Source organism: Cryptotermes secundus, unplaced genomic scaffold, assembly GCF_002891405.2.
Source record: "Cryptotermes secundus unplaced genomic scaffold, Csec_1.0 scaffold51, whole genome shotgun sequence".
In the NCBI taxonomy this organism is placed as follows: domain Eukaryota; kingdom Metazoa; phylum Arthropoda; class Insecta; order Blattodea; family Kalotermitidae; genus Cryptotermes; species Cryptotermes secundus.
This window is the reverse complement of record NW_019737980.1, coordinates 22,301-38,124: the sequence shown is the minus strand read 5'-3', so window position 1 is coordinate 38,124 and position 15,824 is coordinate 22,301. Positions and strand designations below refer to the sequence as shown.

General features: G+C 40.2%; 1 protein-coding gene and 1 long non-coding RNA gene across 2 annotated transcripts in view; one reads left to right on the top strand and one right to left on the bottom strand.

The window, feature by feature from the left end:
- Positions 1–1,443: 1,443 nt before the first annotated feature.
- On the bottom strand, positions 1,444–3,737 carry LOC111870504. Its single transcript, XR_002843863.2, has 2 exons — positions 3,381–3,737; positions 1,444–1,753 (listed from the first exon to the last, which is right to left on the bottom strand). It is a non-coding gene; the product is annotated as an uncharacterized LOC111870504 (long non-coding RNA).
- A 69-nt stretch (positions 3,738–3,806) lies between these two features.
- The window catches only part of LOC111870503 (transcription elongation factor SPT5), a gene marked incomplete at its 3' end in the record, with an annotated part of 31,317 nt that continues 19,299 nt past the window's right edge, over positions 3,807–15,824 (top strand). The window contains 4 exon segments of the mRNA XM_023862845.2: positions 3,807–3,948; positions 11,541–11,891; positions 13,135–13,370; positions 15,569–15,706. Of these exon segments, the coding sequence (XP_023718613.2) occupies positions 3,859–3,948; positions 11,541–11,891; positions 13,135–13,370; positions 15,569–15,706 (815 nt within the window).

Here is a 15,824-nt window from a genome sequence, read left to right as displayed (position 1 = left end):
AGAACTTATAAGTATTATTTTGATCAATTTGATCTGCAATTGTCTACTTTCTTTTTTTGTAAATGGGATATACTGTTAAATTTACTAAATCAGTTTGATTTGTTTCATTCTGGTCCGTCACACTAACAATTATAAATACAAACCACTCTGTCCAATGTGACAGTAAGTTTTTACTACGTAAGGGAGATAAGTTTCAACATAGTAAAAACTTGCATGTCAAATTGAACGGAGTGGTTAGTATTTATTACTAAATCAGGTTTGCAATGTAATCTGATCTCCTTAACTGAACTTATGTCAGACTGTTCATTGGGCATTTACAGATGTTCATATAGTGGTCACAGAAGAAACACACCAAAAGAAGAAAGTTGGAATCCCCCCTCCTCCAATTCTGAAAAAAAAAATGGTTTCATTTTCCTTCCACTTAAATTCCTTTTGTGCTTTGCCATGTAATAGCAAAGAGAAAGCAGAAGAGCAGATTAGTGCGGATGTTTCTTTAAATGCTTGTTAATTCCTTCTTGTTATATATAGAAAGGCTTTCTGGTAAGATTTATGGTGTCCAGGAAACTGTAAAAAAAAAGTAAGTAAAGCTATCCTTGTGACAAGCTGTGGAGGCCCATAGGTTTGTGAGATGTTGAGGTTCCCACATTTTCTAAACATTCGGCTCATAGATGGCGGCAAGGTTGTCAGCCTTAAGCGCCAGCTGCCCTTTGGCCCCAAGAACTTATTTAATTCATTCCTGGTACTCATTTCTGTTAGAGGTTGAGTCAACCCCAGGGCTATAGTGCGGCTGGAAGGATTAGGTCAATTGAAGAAATCCAATGACCTCATCGGGACTTGAACCCATGACCTTGCAGCTTGTAACATAGTGCCTCAACCAACTGTGCTACCGTGTGCCAGGAAACTGTGTTTGAGTTAAAGTAGCAATGAAACTAGTTCTTTATTGTTAGGTGTTCTTTACAATGCAAGGAGAAAAGAAAAACTTTATGTGGTCATGTCTGGCCTTCTGCTGTGACTTGGTATCGGTGCCAAACCCACTGGACTGACTTCTAAAATTCAGCATGGAGACTTGCTAAAAGTTGTCAGGAAGTTTCAGTTATCAGCCATATTAAATCATAATGTAAATTGCATTATGTTGTAAAGAAGAATGCAGTCATTAGCTCAGGCTAACCCACTACTACAAGAGCTTCATCCAGCATCCTGCTGGCTCACAGTCCCCAGACTCCTGTAAGGAAGAATGCAGTCACTAGCTCAGGCTAACCCACTACTACAAGAGCTTCACCCAGCATCCTGCTGGCTAACAGTCACCAAACTCCTGTAAGGAAGAATGCAGTCACTAGCTCAGGCTAACCCACTACTACAAGAGCTTCACCCAGCATCCTGCTGGCTAACAGTCACCAAACTCCTGCAAGNTGTGCTACCGTGTGCCAGGAAACTGTGTTTGAGTTAAAGTAGCAATGAAACTAGTTCTTTATTGTTAGGTGTTCTTTACAATGCAAGGAGAAAAGAAAAACTTTATGTGGTCATGTCTGGCCTTCTGCTGTGACTTGGTATCGGTGCCAAACCCACTGGACTGACTTCTAAAATTCGGCATGGAGACTTGCTAAAAGTTGTCAGGAAGTTTCAGTTATCAGCCATATTAAATCATAATGTAAGTTGCATTATGTTGTAAAGAAGAATGCTGTCACTAGCTCAGGCTAACCCACTACTACAAGAGCTTCACCCAGCATCCTGCTGGCTCACAGTCACCAAACTCCTGCAAGGAAGAATGCAGTCACTAGCTCAGGCTAACCCACTACTACAAGAGCTTCATCCAGCATCCTGCTGGCTAACAGTCACCAGACTGCTGTAAGGAAGAATGCAGTCATTAGCTCAGGCTAACCTGCNAGAGCTTCACCCAGCATCTTGCTGGCTCACAGTCACCAAACTCCTGCAAGGAAGAATTCAGTCATTAGCTCAGGTTAACCTGATATGAAGGGAGTTTTTGCCAGTATTCATCAGGCACGCTCTGCTTCCCTGATCATTTATAATATTCATTCTGACAGCAATAAACATTTATTATAGTTCTACATGGTTGTCTCTTGGAGTATTGACATCCACACATCACTGATACATATTACTGAGACATATAATGGTGAACACGTTAACTAAAGGGTGTAAACAATAACTGTTGATCTGCAAATCAGATAATCTAGGTTCTTCACTATATCATAAACCTCAGATCATGTGCTTGTTAAATGAAATTGGAGAGACAATTAGTCATTTTGATGTTTTGCCATAAAGCCTACTTTACATAATGTTATAAGTGAACTTTACCATGTACATACAAAACTGTTTCTGAAATTTTGGTGAAATTCTTGATGAGGTATTAAATGGCTAACTGCCTTTTATAGTGTTATTTATTTCATAATACAGCCTGTGGGAAGTTATGTCATTATTAACCACTGTGATGCATGTCTCTTAGACAGCAATTCAGGGTGTTCTTTATCTTCCCATGAGCAGTTCCCATTCTCTGACAAAATCTTTACATACTGTCACTTCTCACTGCTGACAAAATTATGAAATTCTTCCATTTGTTGGAACAGTAACTGGTGTTATTACTTTTAGGTTGCATAATTTCAAAAAAGATTTTTGGCTTGCATTAGTACTCCCGAAAAAAAATCAAATAACAACTGAAATCAAAATCTTGAACAATATAATGATATGCTCTAGCAGAAATTTACATTTTGCAGTCTTAAGTGAGTCGGTCACATCCACTGTAATGGGAGTGACCAGTAGTAATTATAGCTGCCCTCTTGTTAAACACACAGAAGTTTAGGAACAAAAATATAGCCACGGGTCCTGATGTAACCCTGAAACCAAGACTGACTGTGCTGGTGAGAGCTAGCAGCAATTTACCTGTCAATAATGATTCAAGCATGTTTAACGGAACAGAGTTCTCCATGCTATCGGCAACCTTGACAGGCTCACACTGGTCCATGGTTTGCATGTGGCTTTTAAAATTCCTTATGTGTACAACTGAATAATTAATTTCTATAGGAAACAGAAGTCATCCAAAATAATCTAAACCCAAATATACGTGCAATTGGACAAGGAGCCGTGCATGAACAGAAGTCTTCTGCATAACCTGCTGCACAAGCCTGCATGGACAGAGGTTTTATGCATATCTTATGTAAATGCTATTTAATAGAGTAGAGTGGTAAAGTGTGTATGGTGTTCACAAAATATAAATACCCTTACCTGAATTACATGCATTTACAAACTAGTAATAATACAGTAAGCCTAAAAGATTAATTTGTTTTATTAGAAATAACAGACTGGATTGATTAAATTAATCCACAGCTTCAAGAATAAAAAATCAGCAGGATTTGATAATGTCTCACCTTAGTTACTGAAAAATGTGTACCTTACATAATAAAACTACTTTGATAATTAGTCAGCACATCAAGTAGAGAAGTTATCTTTCCAGCCATATTAAAATATCAATAGTTAAACCAATTTATAGAAAAGGGACAGATGCCCCTGGTAACGATTTTGCGGGGAATTGGACAAGTTTGAACGAAGCAGGGGGCTGGGATCTCCAACGCTCCAACGATTGTGTGGGTCGAATTTCACCGGCCCAGTAACTGTGACGACTGTCACTACCGTCACTACGGTCACCGTTGTTGTTGGATCTCTAACCGACGGAGTTTCCATGGTTCCATGACGTGTATACCAACTACGTTGTTTCACGATGTTCATTTTTTCTCCGTGATCTATTGTCTTTGATCCGTGTTATGCACCGCTGGTATTGGGGGTATTGGTTGGTATGGTTGGTATGTCCTAAATTGTGCGACAACAGTGAAGATCGTGAACGACAAGATGGTTAAGATGTCGGATTCGGAGGGGAGCAATTTTTCGGACAATGAAAGCGAAAGGGGAAGTAACCAACAATCTGACAGTGATGTTGAAGTAATTAAACATTTAACTTTATAACTTTAAGCCGTTTGCCGAATTTTATTCGAATGATGTGTCGAAGTCGGATGGTGGATACCTCTAGTTTCGCCAACAATATTGAATGCTATTCACTGGATGTCTGTTAAATAACAATATTGTTACATAATATGTTTGGCTCTAGACGGGGTTTGGATTGGTGAATGGATGTATTGGTCACTTACAGGTTGTAACTACAAAGACTATAACACTATTGCTGTTTCCACGCTTTACCGTTTACTAGAGTACACAGTCTAGTGTTCTCAGTCTGTTATTAGATATGTATTGGAAACGGCTCCAACAGTGGCTGTTCCTCTGCCTCCGGCTGAGATCCTATTTACAACCTCCCATGCAGAACTGACTATCATGACAAAGTCAGAGTTATTTTACGATTAACGATTTACGCCCAGTCAATTCGTCTTGGCGTCAGGCCCCTTGAGACACACGAACAGATTATTTTTCAACTGAACTCTTGCGGTAATAGTTCTTATGAATAAATGTGGCCTTTCGTCAAGCGTACATTTCACACATATAGCCTGTAATCGAAAATTCTTGCTTTCGCATTACACACAAGTCCTTTGTCAGTACAGGCTTTACAGAGCAGCTCATGCCTATCTTACATATCTTATGCTACAATGGCAGCTTAGTCACTTGAACAGTTGTAAGCTTGATCACTGCCAAGTTTAACATCTCGGTATGGAACACATTGAAAATACAGTTCGTCTATTTTGTGTGCATGTATTTTGTGGAAATTACCAAGCAACTGCCGGTGTTTACAGAGTCACTGCTTATCAACGGGTCTATACGCCACAATATGTAATACCTATTATAGAACGCTGTTCGATGCTACATAAAGTCTCTAACAGTGCCAGCCAAGCACATCTTATTATGGTAGGGCATGAAGTTTCTTGATTGACACTGGTCATAGACATTTTTAAGAATTCATTGATGCTGAGAGTAATAGGAAGTAGCAAATCTAGGGATGTATATTGGATGGCTTGCATATAGTCAGTTTTGTTTTGCATTGTTAAGACTTTTACACATGTTACCCACATAACTTTGGCCTGGTACTTGTATCTCTTAATTTTGTCTTATTNNNTATATATATATATATATATATACACACACACACACACACACACACACATACAGGGTGTCCCACGAGGAATGTGCCAGACTTCGGGAGGATGTTCCTTATGTTGAAGTATGCCGATATAACCTAAAACACCTATGTACAAAGTTGAACGGTTACAGAGATAATGGCCCGAGAAAAGTGTGGTCTTCTGGCGGGACCACGCACTGTACCTGTCAGCTTACAAGTCTTACTTATGTTTGTCCTTGAGTGTGGTGACGATGGCTCATGTTAGCCCCATACACTCGCATACCAGAACGTGCAGTCAGCCATGTTATGTCAGTGCTTGCCATTCATGTGTCATGTATAGTGCTTGGAACCCTAACGATAACTTTGACATGGCATGCGAGTTTTTTGTAGTTCAATTTAATGGCTTCATGTCACTCACAAGTTTGTTTGATGTTACATACATTATTAACATTACAGAAACCGCATATTCCTGCCAGTTTTAATATGTATTTGGTAATCAACAAGTGTGTAACACCTGTCAAAGTTTCACACTTCTCTGGCCATTAGCTCCGTAACCATTCAACTTTGGGTTATATCGGCGTACTTTAACATAAGGAACACCCTCCCGAAGCCTGGCACATTCCTCCTGGGACACCCTGTATATCTACAAAGTTAAGGATTTACAAGGTGGGCAATGCTAGTGTTGAAAAATGCATGTCCATAACCTGGAGATGTTGTTAGGTATTAGAGCATCATATTACTTGGGGCACATGGAATATAAGGAATCTCTCTAGGGCAGGATCACTGACAACAGTTGCCATATGTTAGACTTGGTGAAAGTACAAGTGGTCAGATGGTACAGAGGTGGCACTGAACCAGCAGACAATTATGCATTCTTTATGGAAGTGGGTATGAGAATAATGAATTAGTGACAGAATTTTTGTAAGGTAAATTTGTCCCTGTGCTTACCTAATTAAGCACTATGCCATGAAGACGTATTTGGAGGGGACGTATAAATCCACGTTTTCTTTACCTTGCCACTAGTTGGAAGTGAGTTGTCAGCTTCATACCCTGGCCATTTTACCCCTAGAGAAAGAGCCTCCAGTACCATTTTGATAGGAGGCTGGGTAGGCCTCAGAACTTGTCTGGATGGTGTGGAAGAGAGAAAATTCTTGACCCTACCAGGATGCAAACCCCAACTCTTTGGCCATCCAGCTTATAGCCAGTTGCTATACTGATTGCACTATCTCAGCTTCCAGGGTTTTTTTTACACCTAGGAGAATTATATCAGCAGTTAAGAGGGTAGAGTTTGTTAGTGATAGGATGTTGTATTTAATACTAAGAGGTAGCTAATGTCATGTTGTTCTGAATGTTGATGCCCTCACAGAGGATAAAACTGCTGATACAAAGGACAGATTCTGTGAGGAAGTGGAATGTGTAATTTAGTGCCACAGTAGGTAAAGAAGATATTTTCAAACCAACAGTTGGGAACAAGAGTTTTACACAAAATTAGTAATGGTAATGGAGTTAGAGTAGTAAACTTTGCCATATCCAGAAATCTGATTGTCAAGGGTGCCATGTTCACACATCAGAACGTGTTCACACATCATAAGAGTCTTGAATTTATATGTCATGTCCTGATGTAAAGACAAAAACATATCAGNTTAGAGTAGTAAACTTTGCCATATCCAGAAATCTGATTGTCAAGGGGGCCATGTTCACACATCACAACGTGTTCATACATCATAACAGTCTTGAATTTATATGGTCATGTCTTGATGTAAAGACAAAAACATATCAACCATGTATGGATAGATAGAGACAGTAATGAAGTGTACTTGACATCCAGTCAAGGCAGTGGGGTGTGATACTGATCACTATGTGGTGGTTGCAGAATTTAGGGAGAGACTGGCAGTTTGTCAGTGATCAATGAAAAAATTTGATATGGAGAGGTTCAGTCCCAAGAGACTAAACGGTGAAGAGGGTAAAGAACATTAAAGTAAAAAAAGTAAAGGTGTCCCTGTAACAGATCATGGAGGCCCATAGGGTTGTGAGATAATGAGGTTCCCATATTTTCTAGACAATCGACTCATAGGTTGTCAGCCCGACATGCTGGCCGCCCTTTACCCCCAAGAACGTTCCAAGAATATTCCTGGCACTCGTTTCTGCTAGATGCTGAGTCGACCCCAGGGCCATAGTGCAGCTTGAAGGATTAGGTAAATTGAAAAAAATCCAGTGACCTCACTGGGATGAAGAAAGAACAGCATCCAATTAAAATCTCAAACAGGTTTGCAGCTTTTGAAAATGTAGAAGATTATGTTGATATTAATAGAACTTGGGATGCTGCTGGATAGAATGAGAACATTTCAGCCAAAGGGAGTCTAGGTTATTGTGAATTAAATCAACGCAAGCCATGGTTTGACAAAGGATGATCAAAACCATTAGGTCAGAGGAAGTAAACAAAATTGCAGTGGTTACAGGATCCAGGTGAAATAAATGGCAATAATCTGAACAACGTAAGAAGTGAAGGTAGCAGGTACCTCAGGAAATAAAGGAAGGAATATCTGAAAGACAAAATTAATGAGCTTCCAATGCACAGTAAGAACAATAACTCTAGGGACTTACATAGAGGAATAAATAAATGTAAGAAGGATTACCAACCTAGAACACAGAGGAATAAATAAATGTAAGAAGGATTACCAACCTAGAACTAACTTGGTGAAGGATTAGAACAGTGATTGTCTCATACATTCCAAGCACATTTTGAGTAGGTGGGAGAATTGCTTTTCTCAACTATTGAATGTTATTACGCTGTGGTGGCAGGGGGGCGTGTAGAGATACCACCGCTGCCACCACTTGTTACGCCGTGGTGACGGGGGCGTGTAGGTATCCCTCCTTGCCACCACATATTATGCTGTAAGGGGTTAACACAATAATACTAGATTACCCTCAGCTAGGATTCTCCTGGTTCTGGACCTTCTTCGTTGTATACAGCTGCCACCATCTGTTATATCTTAAAAGGGTTGATGAAAATACTAAGGGCAGGTAGCGCGGTAGTCGAGCGTTCTTTGTCGGCTGGCCTCTCCACCACTGTCATCACTTCGTAATGGCATAGCGCGGGCGTGTTGCGTCTGACCCGCCTCTACCCATCGACTGTCACACCATATATTATGTCTCTGTGACGGGTGGATTGGATATCTCACCGCTGTCCCCATTTATTATGCCGTGGTGACAGGGGTGGGTTAAATACACTGCTAATTCATTATGGCTGCCATCTCTCTTTGGCTAGCCCATTCACTACTGCCATCACTTTGTTATGCCTCAAGGGGCTAATGAAATATCTAAATTACTCTTCCCTTGTTCCATCAGGGACGCTATCTCTCTGTCTCCTATTGGTCTCTCACCCTTAACTAGGATTCTCATAACCCTTACTGCTAGTTGCATCCGGCTGCCGTTAGCTGCCTGGGTCAGTTCTGCCTTCGCTTGGACCAGGATCGCTCTGGATCGGTCGTGGACGGGTTGGTTCGGGGAAGTAAATCACAATCCCGGTACATCCTACTCTAATCACACTGTCTATTTACACTATTATTTACAATAGAAAAATGCCGACGTCTGTCGGTTTACACATGGTATCGGGGCGTGATAGTTCTGACTTCGTTCTAGTCTCTCGCCTAGAGCAGATGGCTTGAGACTGTCACTTTCTTTATTACTGTTACTCGATCGCCATCTCTGTCCTACCCTAGGTCACTGATCTATTTACACTTTAATTTGTATTCTGTTTACAATATTAACAATACCAACTCTCAGTCGGAACTACATAGTGTCCTGACGTTACTACGCCATGACCTCATCATGGTCTCCCCTTCGGGGTGTAGGACTTGAGTCTGTCTCACTCTCTCTCTTTTCCCTACTACTCATTACACAATTCTACACTATTCTATCATAATACTTCACCTTTAAAATACCCTACTCCTTAACTGTAAATACTAGAAAAATCTAAGTATGTTTGTCTCAAAATCCATAGTCACAACTATGATCATACACACAATATAACGACAACCATGTTTACCACACTAACAACCTTGCCTGTTACTTGTTACATGATTTCTATTATTCTACCCTAAGGGCTCGCCGGGCACACTGGACATTGCTTTTTCAGTATTTAACAAACAACAATTTACCAACAACCATAAAGTTTAACAGCATGGCTAGTATGAGCAAACATGACTTACTTGAGATAGAGATGCAGCGACACCACCACTTGTAGTACCCATGTTGTACAGAGCCTTCGACTGACTATTGAATATTACGTTTTTAGATCGATTCCTGAGTGGGTTTTTTTTTCTCATTTTTATATTATTAAAATCGCTGACGCTGCAGCGAACAGAGAGGGAGGTTAACTCCTCCCTTCATCCTCAATTGCTAAAGTGGTAATTTCTAATTGGCTAAATCCGACTCGTCACGGGCAATCGCGGCGCCTCCCTCTTTGCATTTTGTAATTTCGTAGTCTCCAGGTGTTTCCAAACGCCACTTACAAAGTAGTGCGATTGCANACTTACTTGAGATAGAGATGCAGCGACACCACCACTTGTAGTACCCATGTCGGACAGAGCCTTCGACTGACTATTGAATATTACGTTTTTAGATCGATTCCTGAGTGGGTTTTTTTTTCTCATTTTTATATTATTAAAATCGCTGACGCTGCAGCGAACAGAGAGGGAGGTTAACTCCTCCCTTCATCCTCAATTGCTAAAGTGGTAATTTCTAATTGGCTAAATCCGACTCGTCACGGGCAATCGCGGCGCCTCCCTCTTTGCATTTTGTAATTTCGTAGTCTCCAGGTGTTTCCAAGCGCCACTTACAAAGTAGTGCGATTGCGCGTTTCTGCTGACTACGGTGTCTGTTGACCGTGTTCCACAGCCTATGTGTGGCCATCACTGCTCTAATTACGGTGAGATGCTCTCGTAATGTTTAGGCAATAATTTTGATTTCCAGTCTCAAAATTTGCGGCATAACAAATGTATGTAGGGTCAGTGATGTTAAGCAGATGGAAGTATATGCAGCTGATTCATTGGTACCTGAGCGTAGTCCTTCTGAGGCTGAAATTGTTACAAAGTTGAAAAAATATAAATTGCTAGGAACTGAACAAATTCCAGCAGACGTGATTCAAGCAGGAGGTGAAACATGTTTTGAGATCCATAAACTCATTAATTCTATGTGGAATAAGGAAGGATTGCATGTGGAGTGAAAGGTGTCTATAATTGTACCAGTGTACAAGGAAGGCGATATAACTGACCGTAGTAATTACTGAGACATGTCGCTGTTATCAGCTACATGCAGAATTTTAAATATCCTTTCAAGGTTAAGTTCGTACATAGACAAAATTATCAGCGAACATCAGTGTGGGTTTCAACATAACAGATCAAGTACTGATAAGATTTGTTTGCATTTGTCAGGTACTGGAAAAAAATTGGCGTACATTGAGATAATACATCAGCTATTCATGAGGATATGACAGTTTTTGTACTGTTGCTGTGGGTTAATGATTGTTACTGTTGCATGCACACACTTGTCTATGTGTGCAGTTTAGTGGTCATGATGAACTGGCCTGGCAGCCCAAAGCATTAATGTTCTTAGGGAAATGTTTCCAGGCTGCTTGATTTCAAAATTTGGAAACATTCCTTGTCCAGCAAGATCCTATGACTTAAGAGCCTCAGACCTTATCTTGTGGGTCTCGAATGGGGTCCACTCAGCCTTGTGAGGATAACTGAGGAGCTATTTGAAGGAAATAGCGGCTCCAGTCTAGAAAATCGAGATTAACTGCTGTGGGGATCCGTTACGCCTACCATATGACACTGTATATCCGCTGAAGTTCAGTCTCCCACAACAATAAAAAAAAAAAATGTCATATCCTCATACCTCACCCTGTACAGCATCCCATCACTAACAAGTTTTGCTGACTAATTTGCTGATACGTTTCCTAATTTTACAAAAACTCCTGTCCCTAATTTTTTATTCTCATCCAAATTTTCATAGATATATGTACAATTGTTTGCTGTGGTTCTGTGCCACCATTGTTTCATGTGACATCCTGTACTGCCACCATATATAAATTTTATTTTTCTTCCTCTCTTGTTACTTTCACTGAACCTGCCTTACAGAGACACCTTACATTCCACGTTCTGAATCCAATGTCCATTTTCCATTGCTTACCTTGTTTCAGAGGTTGTGTCCAAGTCCAATTCTGCATAACATTTCATAACTTCCCTGATTTTTTATGGTGAGTTGTTAGTCCTTCTCCCAACCCCCAAACTGGAGGACTGTCCCTTGTAGGAAATCTGTAACTGCCTATTCACTATATTCTCCATATCTGTAGGCCATTTTCTCGACTTCAGTATTTCTGCTCATTAACCCAGAATTTTTGTTCCAGTAATTGTAAGAAATCCTGAGTTTATTACAGAATATGTTAAGAGCGTGTGCTTTTTGGCAGGAGGTGAGATCTGATGCAGGGTCTGGTGATGAGGACCAGCAGTCCAGGTCTGGGTCTCCATCAAGATCCAGTGCCAAATCACGTTCTGTGTCCAGGTCAAGGTCACGATCTCCGTCACGGTCACGCTCTCATTCGCCATCACAATCCAGATCAAGGTCCAGGTCTGTGTCACGTTCTAGATCCCGGTCTAGATCCAGATCACGATCTCATTCTGAAGAAGATGATGAACGTAGATCTGATGATCAGCGAGATGATGAAGCAGAAGAAGTAAGGCCTGGTGAAGAGGAGGATGAAGAAATTGAAGATGAGCAAGAACCTGAAGGAGAAGATTTGAATTCTGAGGATGAGGATGTATGTGTTCATGCATGTTAAAATTTTAATTTAGTGATATTGCCCCTGAGGTGTTATACTGCCAGCAATTAAATGTGCACATCAAAGAAATCTTCATATTTAAATGTTTTAGTTCTCGATATAGCAGTGCACTTGTACATATGTGGTGTGTGTGCACGTGTGCATGCATGTGGGGTGGGGAAAACACACCTGCTTTCTTCCTTGTGTCCATGTGCTTTGTCATCATTTAATAATAGTTTCAGGATCGTATGTTAGTGTCAGGGTTTCATCAAATATTAAGAGTTCTTGGTGCAGTTTTTAAATTTTCACAGATTATTCTGATAATGAGTGTAGACATTAAAAATTGTTATCATGTTACACATCCCAGATTTTATACATGCAATTCTGTCTTCATATGAATTTTTGCTCTCTGCATATTACAATGGAAAGTTGCAAAATGTCTAGTATATTTTTACATACGCTCAGTATAGTTTCAAATATAGGCAAGCAAGCCACTCTTCTGAATTATAATCTTGGGGAAACCATGTGAAACTTGAGTTTCTCATAGTGGTGACTTATGAAGGCAACTATCTAAAGTGATGTGGCAGTTGGTAGCCCAGTAGAAATTTATCTACACATCAGAGGAACATGGTATGTCTGTTGTTAGTCCTGAAGATTAAAGCATTTTTCTCTTAAATGTCACTAAACTTCTGTTAACCGTATGGTGTTATGTCTGGAGGACAGGTATCTTGGTGGGGCCAGTTTATTTTATGATTATGCAGATATGTAGTATATTTGTTGTAATATTAGAATTTTTATTAGACATTTGCAGATGTTACTGCATTTCATTTCTTATGTAACTGAACTGTGACATGTACTGAACCCCTTGAAGCTTTAGATGAAGATTATGAAAAATAAATTGTATATTTGGGGTGGCACTGAGGACATTAGAAATTGTAATAAAGTTCTGATTTATTACTATGTAACTAATACTGCGATGCCAGGTGTTTGAAGTGTGCTAGAGAGTCATAGTTTTGAGAAATTAGTTCAGTGTATGCATAATTTTTTCATGACAGATTTGTGTTAAAACGTATAACTAATAGGTTTTTAAAATGTGGCATATCTTACCGTGGAATGTTGCACTACAGATATACTGTAATTTTTCTTGTCCAGGAATAGTAATGTGACAGCAAGATCATGAATGAATGATTGACAGTAATATCATAGTAATATTTGTTTAGTGGCATGTTTTGTTAATTCTTAGGAATATGACGAAGAAGAAGAGGAAGAGGAAGATGACCGTCCACGTAAAAAGAAAAAAAAGGACCGGTTTGGAGGAGGGTTTATCATAGATGAAGCCGAGGTGGATGACGAGGTTGAAGATGAAGACGAGTGGGAGGAAGGAGCGCAGGAAATTGGCATAATTGGGAATGAGTTTGATGAACATGGTCCTACTGCGAGGGAAATTGAAGGGCGTCGTCGTGGGACCAGTCTCTGGGAGTAAGTATGATACATGTGTTTGAGTATTTCATTTCAGTCAGACTGAGGCTTGTTATGGTGTGGGTTTTAGCTGTGAAAGGGAAAGACACTGATAGTGAGTAAAAGTAAAGCTATCCCTGTACCAGGCCGTGAAGACCCATAGGGTTGTGAGACGTCGAGGCTCCCACATTTTCTAGACAATCGCCTCACAGATGGCGGTAAGGTTGTCAGCCTCACGCGCCGGCCACCCTTTACCTTCCAGGAAGATTCCTGGTGCTCATTTCTGTTAGAGGCTGAGTTGACCCCAGGGCCTAGTGCGGCTGGAAGGATTAGGTCAACTGAAAAAATCCAATGACCTCATTGGGAATTGAACCTGCTACCTTCAACTACAACAAAACTCGTGTATATGTACATAATCGAGGTATGTGGTAACGCAGTTGGTTGAACTGTGCTACAAGCCGGAAGGTTATGGGTTCGATTTCTGATGAGTTCATGGAATTTTTTAGTTCACGTAATACTACCAGCCACACCATGTTCCTGGGCTTGTCTCAGCCTCTAACAGAAATGAGTACCAGGAATTTTCCTGGGTTCAAAGGGTGGCTGGTGCATAAGGATGATCACATCAGCGCCACCTGTGAGACATCAGCGCCACCTGTGAGCCGATGGTCTACAAAAAAAAATGTGGGATCCTTGATATATCACAACCCTATTGGCTTCCATGGCATGTTACAGAGATAGGTTTACCTTACCTTTATTTGTACATCATCAGACTAAAGACTTCTGTAAACTGAAATTTCATTAAAACAAATGAAAGTGGAATGATAAAATATTTTTCGTTATCTTTGAGCTGCTGGTACATATATGTTGCATTTAATTTCATGTTTATAAAATACAGTATTAGAAAAATACTAATTTAACAATCAGAAATCAGTTCAGTAGGTTATTATTAGTTATAATTTGCAAACAACAACAATAACAGACATTTTGATTTTGAAAATTTTGTTAAGTTTTTTTGCATTTTTGCTTTGTGTAACTTCATCCTTTACTCTCCCACTTATTATGGAATCATTGTGTACAGATAGAGAAACAAGTACTAAAAGCAGTAGTGATGGGTGTGATGTGATGAAGGGTTCTAATATTTTAGATAATGTAGGTCTCAGTAATCCGGTCTAGAAAACCGTAATTAACGGCTGTGGGGATTTGCTGCACTAACCATGTGATATCCTCTAGCCGCTAAAGCTAACTTTGCCAACAAGTGGCGATAACTCAATCGGTATAGTTTGCTTGCTGATTAAAACCATGGAGTTATTATTATTCAGTAATATACTGCTGGTAAGTGTGTTAGATTTAAGGTTCTCACATCAGTGACTATGAAGAGTGTGGGCCTTTGTGTTGTAACACTGAGTGTTTTAGTAGACATCCACTGATGTGTCAGAGGAATGCCTTTTCTTTGTCTTCAGAGTCAAAGTGCAAGCCAATTATTGCTGGTTTGTTGCTTGGTTTACTCTTCAGCTCTGAAGATGGGGGCAGTCCAGAGGCTTCAGTGCTATTATAAATATAATATTGTCATGTGTTGGGTGTTTGACGCAACAAATGACTTCATGCCATATTGAATATAGCGAATTTATTCCACATTTGCTCGTACACTTAACAATTCACAATTACACAATTACTGCCATCGGCCATATCACAATTACTTCCACTGCTCTCGGCGACTGCTAGACTTCCGCTACACTTGGCAACTTCACGATCCACACTCTGTCACTCCTGATTACACACTCTGTTCACACACTGCTCAGCTGGCCTTTTTATACCGTTCTCTGTTGCCCCTTGTTAACAGCGGTGTCCCCTGTTACGTCACTGGGGGGGGGCAGAGTGTTTACTGGCCTGTTGCCATAGCATTGGCAGCGGCTCCTATGCTGTTATGTCACCGCGGCAGTGGTTGCCTGACACAGTTGCTCTTTTGTTATGTCATCGTGGGGGAGGGTGGTGTTTACCGAGCATTGCATAATGATGGAAGGAGTGGTGGTATGTGACGTCACTCGCGAGACTGCAGAGTTCACGTGACCCCTACTTGCTGTTGCGCCATCCACGTCACAATACTACGTAATAACTAGTCTCTTATAATTATTAATAAGAGTACAGGTGAACACATAGGAATTTCTTTGTATGTCGGATGTATAATTTTCTCTTTAACTAATATACACATATTTTTTCAGCTCTCAGAAGGAAGATGAAATTGAAGAGTACCTCAGAAAGAAATATGCTGATGAATCTGTCCCAATGCGACACTTTGGTGATGGAGGTGAAGAAATGTCTGATGAAATCACCCAGCAGACCCTCCTTCCTGGAGTGAAGTAAGTACAACAGTGGTTTAAATCATCACATGATGAGATAATACTATTACATGCTATTGGAAGAAGAATGTGTAATACTATTTGTTGCATGTATATTACTGTTCCTTATGGGTCATAC